Source organism: Diplotaxodon limnothrissa, linkage group LG23, assembly GCF_057381915.1.
Source record: "Diplotaxodon limnothrissa isolate DT_005_m linkage group LG23, D_limnothrissa_male_GT1.1, whole genome shotgun sequence".
Classification (NCBI taxonomy): Eukaryota; Metazoa; Chordata; class Actinopteri; order Cichliformes; family Cichlidae; genus Diplotaxodon; species Diplotaxodon limnothrissa.
Genome location: NC_140617.1, coordinates 22,677,089 through 22,695,670, shown reverse-complemented (window position 1 = coordinate 22,695,670; position 18,582 = coordinate 22,677,089). Strand labels below are relative to the sequence as shown.

General features: G+C 41.5%; 2 protein-coding genes across 2 annotated transcripts; both read right to left on the bottom strand.

Moving 5' to 3' along the window:
• Positions 1-239: 239 nt before the first annotated feature.
• On the bottom strand, positions 240-5,305 carry inha (inhibin subunit alpha). The gene is made up of 2 exons (XM_085348350.1): positions 5,005-5,305; positions 240-982 (listed from the first exon to the last, which is right to left on the bottom strand). Exons 1-2 carry the CDS (start codon positions 5,303-5,305, stop codon positions 240-242), a joined length of 1,044 nt encoding a protein of 347 aa, XP_085204476.1.
• A 6,459-nt stretch (positions 5,306-11,764) lies between these two features.
• LOC146608069 (D-beta-hydroxybutyrate dehydrogenase, mitochondrial-like) lies at positions 11,765-15,145 on the bottom strand. The gene is made up of 4 exons (XM_085348745.1): positions 14,791-15,145; positions 14,166-14,318; positions 13,945-14,078; positions 11,765-12,154 (listed from the first exon to the last, which is right to left on the bottom strand). The coding sequence occupies exons 1-4, from the start codon at positions 15,143-15,145 to the stop codon at positions 11,765-11,767; spliced, it is 1,032 nt and encodes a 343-aa protein (XP_085204871.1).
• Positions 15,146-18,582: the final 3,437 nt, after the last annotated feature.

The following is an 18,582-nucleotide window of genomic DNA, read 5'->3' as shown; positions in this document are numbered from 1 at the left end:
AAACAACACATTAAACAAACAAAACCCGCTAAATAACACTTTAATCAAGGTTAACATATAAAGTACAATCTGTTTTGAGGCTTATGTAGCACACACCCAAACTAGAGAACAATCAGGACAGAATTGTAAGTGAATAAGACAAAATCAAGTTTAATAAGAGCAGTAATCAAATTTCAACTGTGACTTGTAAGTAAACTGAAATCTTTTATTTGGGTGAACTGGCCTTTAAGGTCTGATGTTCAGATACATGTACACTCTTCAGGTATAATGTTAGGCAAGGTCTCATACTTGAATGAGTATCCACCATCAGATGTCGTGGTGATCCTCAGGGACCTCATGGTCCCCGGGACGGGAGCGCAACACTGAGTGATCCCCAACATTGCAGTGGTTAGATCCCCACCCGAGCAGTTTCCGTGACAGTAGTAAAACGTCAGCACTTTCGGATGGACGATCCAGTTGTCCCACCCTAGCTCCTCAAAGCTGATGTCGATCTCTGCTCGGTGGCAGTCGCTGTGTAGAGGCCTTTCCTGAGAGGGCCGCTGCAGAAGATAGATGGCAGAGGGAGACCAAGGAATGGTCACTGCTGCATTGCGGGGTGACCGGGAAGGTCCACGAGGTTGAACATGGAGGTGAAGAAAGGGCATCTTGTCTGGTTCTCCTGCGTGGCACTGACAGGCTGGACAGTGGACCTGAAGAAGAAAGGGGCCTTCGGCGACAAGGGCCAGCAGGTTCTGATCCAGATGGTAGGTGGTCCATCCATCAGAGCTTGAATTTGATGGAGCCTCCGCTGCCTGGAGTCGTTCTAGTGCTGTGGTTACAATGAAAAGCTGGGCGGAGGAGTTAGCTGTGACTGCTTCGCCTGCAAAGAACCAGAAGTGGGCTGATGTGACTACAGTGTCCTGGCTGTTGATGGAGGGCTGGAAGTAATATGTCATATGTCTGTTTGCAGTTTCTCTCTGAGCTGAGTCCGATTTGGTGCAGTCTACAGGGAGACATCAGATTAAAAAAACAAACAAACATCTGTTAGCCTACTTAACACTTTCTTTCATCTCTAAGCACAAAGTGAAATTCTTCACAGTGAACAGCGGTGATGAAGATGTGTACATCACAGCACAGTCACTTAAGAAGGCACTTGGCTGAGTGACGAAACGTTTCTCCCACTGAAAACGCTACGTCCAGATGAACAGAACCAACTTTTGGTGATTTACTTACCTGGATGACTGAGCATGCATCAGGACACTGTCAGGTATGATTACTAATTTGGATCCAGCATGAACTTCTTTCAACCTGAGAGGACACTAACAAGTTTATTTCAGCCCAGTATAAGGTTATTCTTTGACAGTTAAACCCCAAATTACACATGCCCCATCTACACACATTTATTTAAAAAATTGTTTTCTACTTGCCTTTTATTATTTAAAAAACTGCATTGTTGGCTTTGTTTCTTTCCTACATGTAGTTAATGTGTCTAAACATGAGTTAAGTTTATAAAAATTAAGTGTTGCAGATAAAGTACACATCTCTGCCAGTTTACTGCAACATAACTACAGTGGGGCAAAAAAGTATTTAGTCAGCCACCGATTGTGCAAGTTCCCCCACTTAAAATGATGACAGAGGTCAGTAATTTGCACCAGAGGTACACTTCAACTGTGAGAGACAGAATGTGAAAAAAAAATCCATGAATCCACATGGTAGGATTTGTAAAGAATTTATTCGTAAATTAGGGTGGAAAATAAGTATTTGGTCACCTCAAACATGGAAAATCTCTGGCTCTCACAGACCTGTAACGTCTTCTGTAAGAAGCTTTTCTGTCCCCCACTCGTTACCTGTATGAATGGCACCTGTTTGAACTCATCATCTGTATAAAAGACACCTGTCCACAGCCTCAAACAGTCAGACTCCAAACTCCGCCATGGCCAAGACCAAAGAGCTTTTGAAGGACACCAGGAAAAGTATTGTAGACCTGCACCAGACTGGGAAGAGTGAATCTACAATAGGCAAGCAGCTTGGTGTGAAAAAATCAACTGTGGGAGCAATCATCAGAAAATGGAAGACATACAAGACCACTGATAATCTCCCTCGATCTGGGGCTCCACGCAAGATCTCATCCCGTGGGGTCAAAATGATCATGAGAACGGTGAGCAAAGATCCCAGAACCACACGGGGGGACCTGGTGAATGACCTGCAGAGAGCTGGGACCAAAGTAACAAAGGTCACCATCAGTAACACACTACAACAGCAGGGAATCAAATCCCGCAGTGCCAGACGTGTTCCGCTGCTGAAGCCAGTGCATGTCCAGGCCCGTCTGAAGTTTGCCAGAGAGCACATGGATGATACAGCAGAGGATTGGGAGAATGTCATGTGGTCAGATGAAACCAAAGTAGAACTTTTTGGTATAAACTCAACTCGTCGTGTTTGGAGGAAGAAGAATACTGAGTTGCATCCCAAGAACACCATACCTACTGTGAAGCATGGGCGTGGAAACATCATGCTATGGGGCTGTTTTTCTGCCAAGGGGACAGGACGACTGATCCGTGTTAAGGACAGAATGAATGGGGCCATGTATCGTGAGATTTTAAGCCAAAACCTCCTTCCATCAGTGAGAACTTTGAAGATGAAACGAGGCTGGGTCTTCCAACATGACAATGATCCAAAACACACCGCCCGGGCAACAAAGGAGTGGCTCCGTAAGAAGCATTTGAAAGTCCTGGAGTGGCCTAGCCAGTCTCCAGACCTCAACCCCATAGAAAATCTGTGGTGGGAGTTGAAAGTCCGTGTTGCTCGGCGACAGCCCCAAAACATCACTGCTCTCGAGAAGATCTGCATGGAGGAATGGGCCAAAATACCAGCTACTGTGTGTGCAAACCTGGTAAAGACCTATAGTAAACGTTTGACCTCTGTTATTGCTAACAAAGGTTATGTTACAAAGTATTGAGTTGTATTTTTGTTATTGACCAAATACTTATTTTCCACCCTGATTTACGAATAAATTCTTTACAAATCCTACCATGTGGATTCATGGATTTTTTTTTTCACATTCTGTCTCTCACAGTTGAAGTGTACCTCTGGTGCAAATTACTGACCTCTGTCATCATTTTAAGTGGGGGAACTTGCACAATCGGTGGCTGACTAAATACTTTTTTGCCCCACTGTATAAGTAAGGCTGCATTACAATATGCAGCACTGAAATTTAAGCATTGTCACCACCTAGGAGGTTGTGTTTTTAGTAGTGTTTGTGTGCATGCATGCCATTATGTTTGTAAAAACAATGGCTCAAACAGTTGAATGAATTCTGATAAAACTTTGCAGGAGTGTAAAGTGGGATCATGTTAACAATCCATTAAAATTTGGCTTAAATGCACCATTGTCTTCAAGGTCAGCTTAATGATTTATTGGTTGAAAATTGATAAAAAGCCTTATGACTTGATAACTATGATTCTTACAAGTGTGGTGTGTCAACACATACCTCTCATAGACCTCTCCTTTAAGGTCAAGTTTGATTGATCTGAAGGTCAAAGTGTTAATAATGCTAACAAGAACCATTTAAAATGACAAGAGGTTTTCACTCTGACCACACTTACTGATATGATACTATGGTAAGTACTGTAAGAAATACCGTCCAGGGAGTGAGCCACCTCGGCAGACAGCACTTCAGGGCGAGTGCCATTAGTTCCATTACATTTTAGAGAAGGCAAATATATTTAAAACTAATGTCTCTGAGGTTGCAACTCACACTATAACAGTGATGGATAAACAGCACTGGCAAACTTTTTTTCCCCCCAAAAATCCCATATTTATTAATGGAAACTTTAGAGCCAACAATCCGTTTCACCCTTTTTTTGAGGTGTTCTATTTTATTTTCAATTAGACAAGAATTATCATTAAAGGTGATCAGGTGTGTTCAAAGGTTACCAAAATAAATCGACTTTTAATTCACATACAAAGAGTGATATAACATAAAGCTTGAGGAACTTCAGTGAAGGTGATGAATATCAGTAGATCAGGTTAATTTTAAACAACTTACTTTTGTGTGTATTTTGTGAGTTTTTGAAACTTTTATACACTCTATGTTGGTTGTAACAGAGAGTGTATAAAAGACAGATGGTGCTGCCACCATGGGGTGAAAAGAGAACATTACACATTATTGATTCTGTTTGTGGCAGCGGGCCAGAACTAATACGTTTTAAGGAAGGAGCGAGGGGACATATAAAATCTGATTTAGTGCCATGATTGGCCCGGGACAGACTTTGGACATCGCCCTGTCTAAGGACATAAAGACTAAATCACATATCTGTCTACCTAACTATTAATTGTTTTATTTGGAACATGTAAATATACCTAAAATAGCAGAATACATTGTCTGAGAAGCTTCTTCAGTTCTCCTCAGAACTGAAGAAGCTTCTCGGATGAGAGGTGAAACGTCTTCAAATAACTTAAAGATGTCCAGATGCTTTTCTTTCCAAGCTCCTTAGAGAGCAGAATACATTGTAAATAGGAAAATAAAACAAAGTTAATATGCTGAGTTGTTGTGAATGTCTCTATATTTTACACAATTTAGATGCTTGGAAAGGAGTAGGATGAAGTTTACACTTATTTGATCCCACCACCCTTAATACTATTACATAATTTTGATTATTCAGTGTATCTTATTATCTTACTACCTGGCATTTGGATAGATGCAATTCTGCTGCGCATCATTTTGTTTTTACTACTAATACAAATGTATATTAATGGATGTTAAAAGAAGTAAAAATATGTATAACCATCTATAATATACAAATAATAAACTTTGCAAGGAAATTTTGCAGAAAAATTTTGCAAATAATGGCATCCTTATGGTTTTCATTTAGAATAAGATCTATTAAAACTTAAAGTCAAAATGTATCCGTATACTGTTTTATTTGTAAGAGTAAGAGGACATTTGACCTGTTGATCGATTTAAAGACCCGTGTGGAGTTTTAGACTCACTCCACTCAAACAGATAAGTGCAAAAGAATTTCTCACCTGAACCCGGGAACAGAATTATTTGCGATGATTCCTGGTTCGGACGGGTTTGAGGATTAACCCATGATGTTCTGCTTGTCCTGTGGGCCCTCTGGTGCAGGTGCCTCGTATCAGGAGGTACCCTGTCTGCATCGGGACCTTGCAGCGTGCTCAGAGGGGGTTCTTCGAGCCCGAGACCTTCCAGAACCCGTACTTTGAACCAGGATAGCACAGCCCCACGGGACAGCTCCTCACCCATGCAAGCTTGAATTATACCATGGATGCAAAGAGGACCCAGGATGAGGACAGTACAGGACACCATGACTATATATCTTGAAACTCTTGATGAGAGGGGGAAAAAAAATCCTTAAAGTAGGCGCAACAATTTTTACAGCTTCAGAGTCTGCCTTGTTTGTCTGGTTACCTCTAGAAAATGGATTCCCTCCTGTTGCTTTCCCTGTTTTCTAACATATTTGTTTTGTCTCTGCGTGCTATCTGCCTCTGAGGGAAGTCTGTGAAGTAAGGCATTCTGCTGGTGAAACAAATGGAAGATAAAGAGTGACCTTGACGGATTGGATGTTACACACAGTAACAGGGGAATGTGTCTCTGTCTGCTTCTTTGTCCTACTCAGTTGTTTCTGGGTAGATTGGTTTACTTTAATCTTCAGCATACAGATAAAAACATATAAATGCCACAAATATATAAACTTCTCCTTTTTTATTTGATGTGAATTAAATTTAGGCATCTGTCAAGACATTCCTCCTCTCAGATTTCTGTATGCTTCCATGTTGCACACTCTTACACACACACACACACACACACACACACACACACACACACACACACACACACAAAAGCAGTAATACATTTTGAAATGATAGGAAGGAAATTGGAAATCCTTTCAAAATTAAGAATAAATCTACCTGTGATCACTAAATCTGTAGTCTGGCATTAAGCTGAACACACACAGCTGTCAAAAACAAAATGCCTTTGTCTGCGCCTCTTTATCTGACTGACCTTGAATCCCTGTCTGGGAAAATGTTTTCTGTGGTTTAGGTTTGAGGAGAATTTACAGTGGGGCAAAAAAGTATTTAGTCAGCCACCGATTGTGCAAGTTCCCCCACCTAAAATGATGACAGAGGTCAGTAATTTGCACCAGAGGTACACTTCAACTGTGAGAGACAGAATGTGAAAAAAAAAAAATCCATGAATCCACATGGTAGGATTTGTAAAGAATTTATTCGTAAATCAGGGTGGAAAATAAGTATTTGGTCAATAACAAAAACACAACTCAATACTTTGTAACATAACCTTTGTTGGCAATAACAGAGGTCAAACGTTTACTATAGGTCTTTACCAGGTTTGCACACACAGTAGCTGGTATTTTGGCCCATTCCTCCATGCAGATCTTCTTGAGAGCAGTGATGTTTTGGGGCTGTCGCCGAGCAACACGGACTTTCAACTCCCGCCACAGATTTTCTATGGGGTTGAGGTCTGGAGACTGGCTAGGCCACTCCAGGACTTTCAAATGCTTCTTACGGAGCCACTCCTTTGTTGCCCGGGCGGTGTGTTTTGGATCATTGTCATGTTGGAAGACCCAGCCTCGTTTCATCTTCAAAGTTCTCATTGATGGAAGGAGGTTTTGGCTCAAAATCTCACGATACATGGCCCCATTCATTCTGTCCTTAACACAGATCAGTCGTCCTGTCCCCTTGGCAGAAAAACAGCCCCATAGCATGATGTTTCCACCCCCATGCTTCACAGTAGGTATGGTGTTCTTGGGATGCAACTCAGTATTCTTCTTCCTCCAAACACGACGAGTTGAGTTTATACCAAAAAGTTCTACTTTGGTTTCATCTGACCACATGACATTCTCCCAATCCTCTGCTGTATCATCCATGTGCTCTCTGGCAAACTTCAGACGGGCCTGGACATGCACTGGCTTCAGCAGCGGAACACGTCTGGCACTGCGGGATTTGATTCCCTGCCGTTGTAGTGTGTTACTGATGGTGACCTTTGTTACTTTGGTCCCAGCTCTCTGCAGGTCATTCACCAGGTCCCCCCGTGTGGTTCTGGGATCTTTGCTCACCGTTCTCATGATCATTTTGACCCCACGGGATGAGATCTTGCGTGGAGCCCCAGATCGAGGGAGATTATCAGTGGTCTTGTATGTCTTCCATTTTCTGATGATTGCTCCCACAGTTGATTTTTTCACACCAAGCTGCTTGCCTATTGTAGATTCACTCTTCCCAGTCTGGTGCAGGTCTACAATACTTTTCCTGGTGTCCTTCGAAAGCTCTTTGGTCTTGGCCATGGCGGAGTTTGGAGTCTGACTGTTTGAGGCTGTGGACAGGTGTCTTTTATACAGATGATGAGTTCAAACAGGTGCCATTCATACAGGTAACGAGTGGGGGACAGAAAAGCTTCTTACAGAAGACGTTACAGGTCTGTGAGAGCCAGAGATTTTCCATGTTTGAGGTGACCAAATACTTATTTTCCACCCTAATTTACGAATAAATTCTTTACAAATCCTACCATGTGAATTCATGGATTTTTTTTTCACATTCTGTCTCTCACAGTTGAAGTGTACCTCTGGTGCAAATTACTGACCTCTGTCATCATTTTAAGTGGGGGAACTTGCACAATCGGTGGCTGACTAAATACTTTTTTGCCCCACTGTATAACCTTTAAACAGGCCTAAAAGCACATTTTCACAGTAGTTTTCTTTTAAAATAGGCATATTTGATCATATATGATCCAGGCGATTGATATATGCATTTTTTGTCTGTTTTTTTTGTTGGTTTTTCTTTTTTTGCCCTTTGTCACCGTCCCTCTTCCCCGCAGTTTTTCTTTCCCTCTTTCTTTCTCCCTTTTCTTTCCCCCAGTCAAGTCTGTCCCGTGTGTAGTAAGTGAAAATAAAATAAACAATAAACGCGAAGGTGAATCAAATAGACCAATACGGCAAGGCCGGGATGGTCCATTTGGTAAAGTAATTCCATTAGGCATCTTTCTTTGCCTTTAGACAATAATTCTGATGGCAAAAGAACCAAACAGGACAGGCGGAAAAAATAGATAAATAAAATAAATAAATAAAAATTAAATAAATAAAATAAATAAATAAAAATTAAATAAATAAAATAGGCATATTTTCAATCAGTAAAGCTTTTATTTTGAGCAAATGTTAAGATGTGAAAGTACAACCAAATCCGTGAAATGATGAATAGAATGAAAACCCATCCTAGCCCACCGAGGAGCTTTAAGAGTAGTGCACCTCAAACTCGTGGACTTAATCCTGAAGCAGGAGAGATCTTTTTTCAACAAACTTTTAAAATAAGCAATAAGGGAAAATTCAAGAAAAGAGTTTTCCACAAAGTCTTGCAGAAATGGCAGATATCTGACATAGTGCATTGCTAGGTGGGTATAAAAAGGATCAAACTTTTCCCACTGCTTTATCCGTTTGAAAATCAGCTTCTATGTGTTTTTGGGATCATTGTCCACACTCAAATATTTCCAAGTTTCAACTGTCTATCTGCTGATTTGAGTTGAAGATTGTAGCATTGTCTTAACACACGCTTGAATGTTCCACAACAGGGAGCTGTCAAAATGTCTGCTTTTATAGAGGAGCTCACACTTGCTGATGGTCATAAAGGTGAACATAAATGGGCACTTTGACATCAACATTACGATGTAGTCACAAAACATAGAAGGAAAGGACAGCCTTGATTTAGCAGATTTTTCCAGGTTTAGAAGCTCAACTTTGGTTTTCTGTCTTCTTTCAGGTGAAGGACTAGATATATGTGGGACCTTCAGATTGTTCCTGCCTCTGAGACTCTCTGGGATGATATAAAACCAGACTGGATGTTAAAAACATTTGTCACATGCTCAAGAGTATGTAAGGAGAGATTAATCAAAGCTTAACTTTCAGTTTTTGCAGCAGAAGATGGTAGGAAATATTTGGATGTATTTAAGAGAATATTCATTTATTCAGTAGTGTTAGTTTACATTGGCAGTTTGAGCTCCATAATTTTAACAGTTATAAATTAAAGATAGAGCTGAAATGAACAATTACTTTTATTATCTACTGTTTCCTTCATTTAATTATTTTTTAATACAACAAAAAGATAAAAGAAAGAAGAAGAAAAAAGATATTTGATACATACATACATATGTATATATATGCACATACATATATATATATATATATATAGAGAGAGAGAGAGCGAGAGAGAGAGAGAGACAGATTTTTTTTTGTAATCTTGAATCTCGTGTTCACAGTACAAAAAACAAAAAACTTCATTTGCTTCTCTTGGTTTCTGAACACTTATTCTTTCCAATTTGCTTTGGCACTTACACACTGGTTTGTTAACATGTGACGTCAAGACTCATCAGCAAGTGTTTGTTAAAAAAAATAAACGTTTCTTTGTGTGTCTGTTAGTAATGAAAGAGTAGTGGCTGACTCTCAGCTGATAATGAATTTGTCTGTGAATGAAAGCATTGACGGCCAACATGGAGACAGAACCTATGATTTAGCATTAATAAGATATGCAGTTATACAACATGAACATATTCTGTGTTTCAAAAGGTGGTGGTATGAAACACATTACTTCATTAAAAAAAACAAACCCTAGTATGGGCATTGAACTCATGCCCTGTTAACACCATATGATAACAATCTGAGCTTAGTGGCATACTGGGATTACTTTTTTCAACTTGAGAAAAATGTGTGCTTATCCAGAAATATTTCAGTTGGTACCAATGAAAACAACCATTAAATGGATAAACCCAAATCTTGGATGCTCCATTTTGCCTACTAATCAGAAGATAGCTGTGTAGTTCATTCAACGAGTAATGTGGATGAAACAATTGAGAATGGTATACTTATACAGCTATTGTTGTATTGCTGAGTCAGCTGGGATAAGTAAAGAATGGGGGGAATTTTATGTTAAGTTTTTCTTAATATAACCACTGTAACCTTTTGACTTTTTCTACTGAAACATTATGTATGAAAAGCATAATTATGTTTACTTAATAGCCATTAATTAATTAGAGGTTGCACTATCGTTCTCAGGCATAAAAGAAGTCCTAAACCTAGCATCCTCTTCTGTCACACCAACTCTCTGCATGTCCGGTATCCAGGAATGTACTCTGTGATCTTTGTCTTTTCTTCCTGCCTGGCAGCGCCATCTTCAATATCCTTTATCCCTCTATAGTTACTACAGTTCTGCATATTACACTTGCTGCAAATCAGTACCAGTACACTTCATCTCCTTTTCTCAGACATTCTCCCTCTCCAAGATTGTGTTCAACCACCTGGCCAAAAACTCCACTACCCTCTCTCCACAGGTATGTCATCTGTACACTCTTCATCCGCTTCATAGCTGTCCACATTTTCTCTTCTCTACACCTTTAATCCAAGAAGGGACATTAAAATGTGAGGAATAATAAATACAAAAAGTGTGAGAAGGCTTTTAAAATGTGTGGCTACAAGATCTTTCAAAGTATTGGCATATCTGCATTGACAAGATTTGGGCCTTTGATGTAGCCCTGGTGTTATAATACTGCTAAGTTACCAAATAATCACTGCCACTCATCTAAGCAGGAAAAAGTTGCCACACCTACACTGAAGATCAGATAGAAAGATGAGGAAAAGAGGGAACCGTAATGAGAGACAGGAACCAATGAAAACAAAAACAATATTGGTCTAAAGAACACAGACTACAGGCATTGGAAAACAGAAAGCTTCTGGCATCAAAAATCTGTTCTACTTCTTTCAGTTTCTCTACATTCATATGTAGAGAAACCACCAATTAGGCTTGGATTCATTAAAACATGTTGTGCAGCAGTGTTGCTCAAACTGAACTCTTTACCTTGCACTATTATAAACATTTGTGTGTTATATGAATATTTATTATTGTAGAGTCTTTACCTTACAAATAAACGCATCTTGAGGAAACTTGATGTGAATTGGGGCTATATATTTTTTACCCCCAGCATTTTCAAGCTCTTGTAATTACTTAATCCACATGAAATTTTCAAAGCAGAAAAAATAAAAACTTTGTGGCACATTTTTTTTGCTATAACAGCATGAATATCAGTTTTTATATCTATGACCCAGAGGAACATGATTTTGCACCGTTACCTTGGAGGACCTCTTTCTGATAATTCACTAACAACCCCCCCCAAAAGTCAGTAAACTTAAGTAAAGGCTCATACCAACCATGTGGCAAAGTTCAAAATATGTTATAGCATGTGGAATGTCCCTCTTTTTTAACCTACAGTTCGATTGCAGGTTCATTCTGTGTAAATAAGCGGACTAGGAAAATATTCATATTATGACGGTTATGTTTTGCATGGTTTACTTTAATATACTAAAATTATTGTCCAAAAAAGTAAAAAAAGAAAATCCTGAAGGTAAACAGCCAGGCAAGACTCCAGAAATCAAGCTACAACTCGTACTCATAATCCTGCTAATTAACATTTACGCCCCCCCCCCCCCCCCCCCCCCCCCCCACACACACACAGTAATACATTTTGAAATGACAGGAAGTAAATTGGAAATACTTTCAAAGTTAGGAATAAATCTACCTGTGATCACTAAATCTGTAGTCTGGCATTAAGCTGAATACTGGGTTTCAAATGTCTCAAGATCAGTCTGTTTCATGAGGCTATATTTGTTTCATACCTTTTATTATTGTTATTAGTAGTATTATTAATTATAAAGCCATAAATGTTGTGTATTAAGTCCTTAACATTTTTAAAGACAATAGGAAGAGCTTAGTATTACAGATAGCTATTTTGTGGGTCTCGCTTAGCATAAAGCATTTCTTTTCTGCATGTGTACATTGAGCTGAGAGAAAACACAGCATCAGCCAGGAGGGTTGGCAGAAATGGGAAGATGCTGAAGAAAAACATCTCCATGGTGGAGACCAGCAGGTATCTGTGTTTCGGCCGAGCAGATGTGACCGCGTGCAGCATTGCTGCGATGACCGGATCGGCGTCCTTGAATCCCACCCTACATGTTGACGTGAAGTAGTCATTGGCCAGATCAATGTACTCTCTGCCAAAGATTCGTTTTTTCTCATCATCCAGTTTGTTCCAGATGTCCAAAGCAGTTTTCCTCTTCAGGATGTTAGTGGCTTGGCCAAAATTACCTGGCTGAATGATGCTGACCTGAAAGGGAGTTTATGTTCAGTTAGTCCATTTACAGCGTTTTTGTGTGTATCTGTGTTTCTGTGTGTGTTTTAACTTAAACAACAAATCCATGACATTTATGAAAGGTTATTTGCGTTCCTGATGAAACTTGAGCTAGCTTAGCATAAAGACTCAACTAGGAGGAAAGAGTCTTCTATCAGGTATTATTAAATCTTGATGGGTGTTCACATCAGTATCAATTACTCCAACTCATGGATTCCTGTAAACCCATAACTTGTTTTCTCACTTCTATTTTTGTTGGGTTAGACCAAAAAGAAGAAATGGATTAGGCAAACTTTAGATATACTCTAATTAATTTTCTATGATATATACTATGATGTCATGTTTGATCACAATAATCTCAAAATTAAGGACACAGAGCTAATATTTTTACATTTTTAAGTAAAGATTTAGGTTTCAAGAGAAACAATGTGGTTTTGAAAAATGGCAAAGCTTGCACAATGTTCAAGGTTTCTGCCCTGGACTCGTTCAAATGGTCACAACGTAACTGGTAAACACATGGTCACTTAGAGCTTCATGTCTGTTAATGAAATACACATTAACAGACAAACAGTCTTGAGCCACCCCTCATTTGTTTATATTTTGTTTCCAAGAAGCCAAAATTTTCGGTATTTTTTTCAAAGTGGTCTTGATCAATAGCTTGCTGGACTTTCTAAAGGTCTTTCAAAGTTTTTTGGGGGGGGCATTGGTTGCTATTTTAGTCATCTGTGGTCTATACGTAACAGGTAACTTAGTAAAGAACCAGGTTTAAATTGCATTTAGAGGCACTATGTTAATAGCTGCCCATTGCAAAAACACATTTAAGGACAAAAGGAGAAGTGGGAGGCCTTTAAAAATCCTACAGCAGATGAAAAGCATCTTAAGAAATAGGGAAAAAAAAAAAAAAAAAACCCCACCTAATCAGAAACGTTCTCAGTGGAAGGCTGGCTGTCAAGAAGCCATTCTTATTGAATGGAAAGAGGGAGAAAAGGCTGAAAGGCTGAGGTGTGAAAATTACACAAGAACTGGACTAAAAAGCTTTGACAACTGTTCTGATGGAGTGATGAATCCATATTTGACATTTTTGGTTCAAATGGCCATCATTTTTACAAAAGGTCAGGAGAGTGGTACAACAGTGACTTTCTTGATGCATGCTCAATCATCCAGGTAAGCAAATCCCAAATAATTGATTCTGAAACCTGCAGTCAGCTGGGACTGAAGAAGTCACTTGGATAAGTGAAAAAATGTTTCTCACACTGAAAATGTTACGTCTAGATGAACAGAATCATTTTTTTTGGATACAAAAGTGAGTGTCTACAGCCATCTGTAAAACACGGTGGGGGCTCTGTCATGGTTTGGGGCTGCATTTGAACCACTGGTGTAAATTAATAGAATTATGAACAGAATCAAAGCAGCCAAATTGTTCTGTGTGTTATACAAGTGTGAGAACCAGATGTTTCTCTGAATCCTGTTCCTAAAAGCAAAATAAATAAGCATTGGAATGTCTTGGAAAATCCAATGAAAACATACCATGGTTTTTCATTAGAATGTGATGTCCCACAGCACTGGCAAAAACAACTCTGTACAGTGTAATTAAAATAAAAAAAAATTCAACTTTACTTACTCAATGAACCGTATTCATAGAAAGACTTCGTTCCCATTCCCCTCACAGGCATAACATTTTATGTACCACAGAATTACTAAATTTTCTACTTCATGCTTTACAGTGTCATGGGATGTTTTTGTGTATCTTTTCACCCATTCGGTACCTTCACGCCAAAACTAGCCATTTCCACTCTTAAGCAGTCAGCAAATGCCTCCAGTCCTCTCTTTGACACACTGTATGCTCCCATGTTCAAGCAGTAGAAGAAGGAAAAGATACTTGACACAAAAACCATCCGACCTGAAAACATTACACAAGCCTTTATTATCCATAACGCCACTACAGTATAAATGTGAGGACAGTAATGTAGCTACACATGGAACTCACCTTTGCTGGCACGAACCAGCGGTAGGAAAGCGATAGATGTCCTAATGATTCCAAACAGGTTAACATCCACCACGTTTTGGAAATCTTCAATAGTGTTCCATTCGATCTCGGCCCAGTCTGAGATCCCAGCATTGTTCACAACTGCCCACAGACCTGACAAACAATAAAATCCCACTGACCCTACTTTTTTCTTTAGAGAAATGTAGTTTTAAATGTGAAATAAAAAACATGCAACATGTCATGGATAGACCAAATAGACTAGAAAGTTATTTTTTTCCCACACTATTTGTCAAATTTGTAAAAGTTTTATTTCTTGCAAAAACAGAAACTGAACTGGCCTTTGGAAAGTTGACCTCACAAGCTAAAAAAATTAAAAGACTGGATTTACTGTGGATTCAAGACTTTTCATTATTCACCTTTGCCTTTTAATCTGTAACTATCATTGAGATTTTATCCTTACATATTTAAATACAAACAAGTCAAGAGATAAAGATAAAGAGATAAAGAAAAGTCAAAAGTTTGTCTTTTCTTTATCTATGGAAATAAGCAAACAATAAAATACAATTTTCTCCTTTTTGCCATGGCTAATCTTTGATACATTTTTTCCATTGAGCTAAACTCCTACCTTTCTCTGGCAGGTTCTCCTGCACCATTTTCTTTGCCTGCTGCAAGTCTTCATCCCTTGTGACATCCAACTTGAGGATTTTTAGATTACTGGAACTCTGTCTGACCAGGCTCTGGGCTCCAGCTCCTCCTGGAGACAAACACCCAGCAAAGACCACAAACCCCTTTTGGTCCAAACAGCGAGCCAGGTGGTGCCCGAAGCCACTGTCACAGCCTGTTATCAGCACAGCATGGCCACAGCTGTCCAACACATGGTTGGAGCGGTAGATGGAAATAAGCTTGGAATAGATGAAGAGGAGGATGGCAGTGATGGGGATGATGCTGACCATTTCGATGAGGAAGAAAATGGTGATCATGCTGCTGAAGTTTCAATGAATTACTGTGCTAGATGATTATCTGTATAGATGCACGGTTGATGAGGTTCAGAGGATAGACTGGCCACCTTCCTTGGCATGTGTAGAATATATAAATAGCTTCACCAGAAAGAAAGAAAACAGAAACAAGATTCAAAACAAGTGAAAATAGACGAAATCTTTTCTTCTAATAGAGAAAACGTTTCTTCTTGAAACATTAAAAAAGGCCACAAAATAAAGATTAACTCTTACCAGAAGTGTCATCTCATGTTCTGGTGAAAGGGAGTGCAGTCTTTAAATAACAAGTCATCAGGTGAACTCTGCCAGGACGACAAAGTCAGATCAGAGTTTTTTTTTTTTTTTTTTTACAAAATGCCTCCGGCTGCTTTCATTTGAGACATATCTTTGTAAGACATCATATGTGTACTGGAACCTTCACACAATTATGTGGGGATAGCTTTTGTGGCTTTACCAAGAACTAAAGATTATACAAAAGTACAGGAAGTAAAGATTATACAAAAGGGTATTATACAGGAACACTGCAAACAGCCAAAGTGTTTGTTGCCTCAGTTCAACAAGTCAGTAGTCGTTTCATCAGGAGCAGACATTAAAAAGGAAACAAATAATGTTGTTGACACAGCCAACAAATAATCGAAACAACTGGCTATAGGCAGACTTATAGAGCTATAGAGCTTTAAGGCATCAGTAGTCAGTCTGTCCCCCTCTTTTTCTTTTTTTTTCTTGCCTGTGCCGTTCGGTTCTTTTGCCATCAGAATTATTGTCTAAAGGCGAAGAAAGATGCACAACGGATTTACTTTACTAAATGGACCATCCCAGCCTTGCCGTAATGGTCTATTTGATTCACCTTTTATTGTTTATTTTATTTTTTATTTTCACTTGCTAGATACGGGACAGACTGAGGAAAAGACAGGGGAGAAAGAAAGAGGGAAAGGAAAAACAGCGGAGAAGAGGGACGGGGATAAAGGGCAAAAAACAAAAACCAACAAAATAAGCAGACAAAAAATACATATATCAATCACCTGGATCACCTGTTGAGAAAGAAAAAAGAAAACAAGCGGAAGAAAAAGAGAGCAATAGAATAAACAACATCATGATGATATATTGGAATATAACAGTAAATACTAAATATTAAACATTATTGTGCAGCACGTAAGCCACAGCCACAGCCCCGTCCTCCAGGGCATGAAGCAGGTATGGAAGCGATCAAAACTCCAGACATCCAGAGGCCCTCAGAGCACAAGAGACCAAGGAAGCCCAACAGAGGGGCAGCCGCGCCACTATCCCAGAAAGAGCCGAGGAGAGTCCCAGATGAGGGGTCACTCAGCAGCCGTGGAGCAGAAGCCAGGGGGGGGGGGGGGTTGCGGTGATGTGCCCGTGAGCTCCGCCGGCAGCCAGCTGTGCCAGAGTGACTGAGGCTGGGGGCACCCCACCCCCGAAGTGGCCCGAGCGAGCCCCAGGCCCGAATAAGCAGCCACCAAGGAGTGAGCCGGTGTGTGCCTGTCCCATCCCCGGACACAAAGAACCACCAATGCACCGATGTCTGAGGGCGTCTGCCACTGGAAGGGGAAGTGGTGGCGGGAGATAGGCCTCCATACCTTGGAGGGCCTGAGATGTCCCTAGAGAGGTGACATCTGATACCCGACCTGACATATGGACACAAACAAGCAGGCACACACAGATACAAACATCCATTCCCACCCTCATGCTCTCATATGCACTTACTCCACACTCACCCAACGTGGAGACAGACATAGAGAGACACTGTACACACAATCACACTCCCCAAGCGTATTCTAAGCGCCTAGGTACCCTTGCCCCTGGAGGGGGAAACTGCACCCAGACCCGGGTGGTGTTACCCTTTTCCCTGGGGTGGGGAGAAGCAGACCGCCCTGACTCCGCAGCAGCAGGGAGGCCCCACATTCCAGACCCCAGTCGGACGGCCAACTGCTCCTCCTAGCCCTCCTGCTCCAGCAGGCCGCAGAGAACGGGGGTGTGTGAAGACTCCAAACCTCCCTCCGCCCGCTCATTTGTAGTGTTGATGCATGTGTGTTCTAAGGTGCATATAAACCCAGGAGGGCATGGAGCTACCTGCCAGAGAGCAGCAGGTAAGCGCATAGCCCCTCCTGATAGCCCTCAATGTCTACATGTATTTAAAATTGAGAGGTGGGCAACGACGCCAGGGGTGAGGTTGTACACCCTGATGGTCTTTTGGATTCCGTGTAGTGTGCTCACCCCCAAGATCCTATATGTATGTGTAATGAGAGTGTGAGTAATGTGAATGTCTAAGTTGTGGGATAAAATTGAGGCAGAGGCAGCCAGAAGGGGACAGATGGGGGGGGGGGGGGGGGATGCCTCCCCTGCACCCTGGTGACACACCCTTACCCCAAGGCCCTACATGTGTGGGTGATTGTGGTGGAGCGGGAAGAGGGAGGCAGCTGAAGATGGGGAGGGAAGGAAGGGAGGGGCAAGTGACCCCTCCCTGGATCCAGTTCCCCCGCTGACCCCAGTAGGCACCCCCATACTCCGCAACCCGCCAGGGAAAGGGGGTCCTGGCCCATCCGGACCGGGGGCCAGTACAGCAGCGCCGCCTGACCCCGCAGAGCCCGGGACAGCCCACCCGACCCCACCACCCACCCCGTCATCCACTCATCTTCCAGAGTACACAAGACAATAGACGCCCAGGCTGAGATCTTCCTCCACCTCTCCTGTATCTCCCCCTCCTGCAGAGAGTTCCTGAAGAGAGGAGACCTCCTGCAAGATGTAACAACCTTCCCCACCAGTTGAAGAGCCCCCCAGGTGGCTTGATGCACTGGCGGCACCCTGCGCCAGGGCTGGGCCCCCAAACACCCACCCGCCCACAACCCCCCCGAGGCCCAGCCAGGGCCCCAGCCCAGAGACAGAGCACCCCCAGAACTTCACGCCCGTCCCGGACCCACCCAGGGGCAGCCAGGCTACCAGGTCAGTAACCCACGTCCGTCAGCACAGACCCTCCCTTAGCCCCGCTGCACGCAGCCACGAGGAAACCGTCACTTAAGAGCCAACAGAACCCTTAATAGGCCGTGACCGCTACCCCAGGTTCAGCCCTCCAAGGAAGATGCTCCTGGGGAACCCCCCGACGCCCCAAGCCTGTCCCTACCCCCACACCAATCACAACAGCGAAGGCAGGACCAAATTATGACCTCCCACCCCCATTAGGTGATGGAGCTGATCAAAGGAGCCCAGAGCAATTGATCTGATGTGGTGGCAGAGGCTGTATCAAGACTAATGTAATCTAATAGATAGTTTATATTGGTTAGAATTAAGATTATCTTTATTTTTCCTTATGCTATGCATAGGGCAGTGAAAACCATATGGGCGATATTCTTTTCTGAAGTGACATTATCTAAGCTGCCAACAAACACACTAAAGGGGAAGTTGGA

Coding starts and splice junctions, on each gene's coding strand:
- inha (XM_085348350.1), bottom strand. CDS start 5,305: ATGGTGTCCTGTACTGTCCTCATCCTGGGTCCTCTTTGCATCCATGGT. Junction 983..5,004: donor AATTCTGTTCCCGGGTTCAG/GTGAGAAATTCT, acceptor GTCTCCCTGTAG/ACTGCACCAAATCGGACTCA.
- LOC146608069 (XM_085348745.1), bottom strand. CDS start 15,145: ATGATCACCATTTTCTTCCTCATCGAAATGGTCAGCATCATCCCCATC. Junction 14,319..14,790: donor GGAGAACCTGCCAGAGAAAG/GTAGGAGTTTAG, acceptor ATTGTTTGTCAG/GTCTGTGGGCAGTTGTGAAC. Junction 14,079..14,165: donor GCTGGTTCGTGCCAGCAAAG/GTGAGTTCCATG, acceptor TAATGTTTTCAG/GTCGGATGGTTTTTGTGTCA.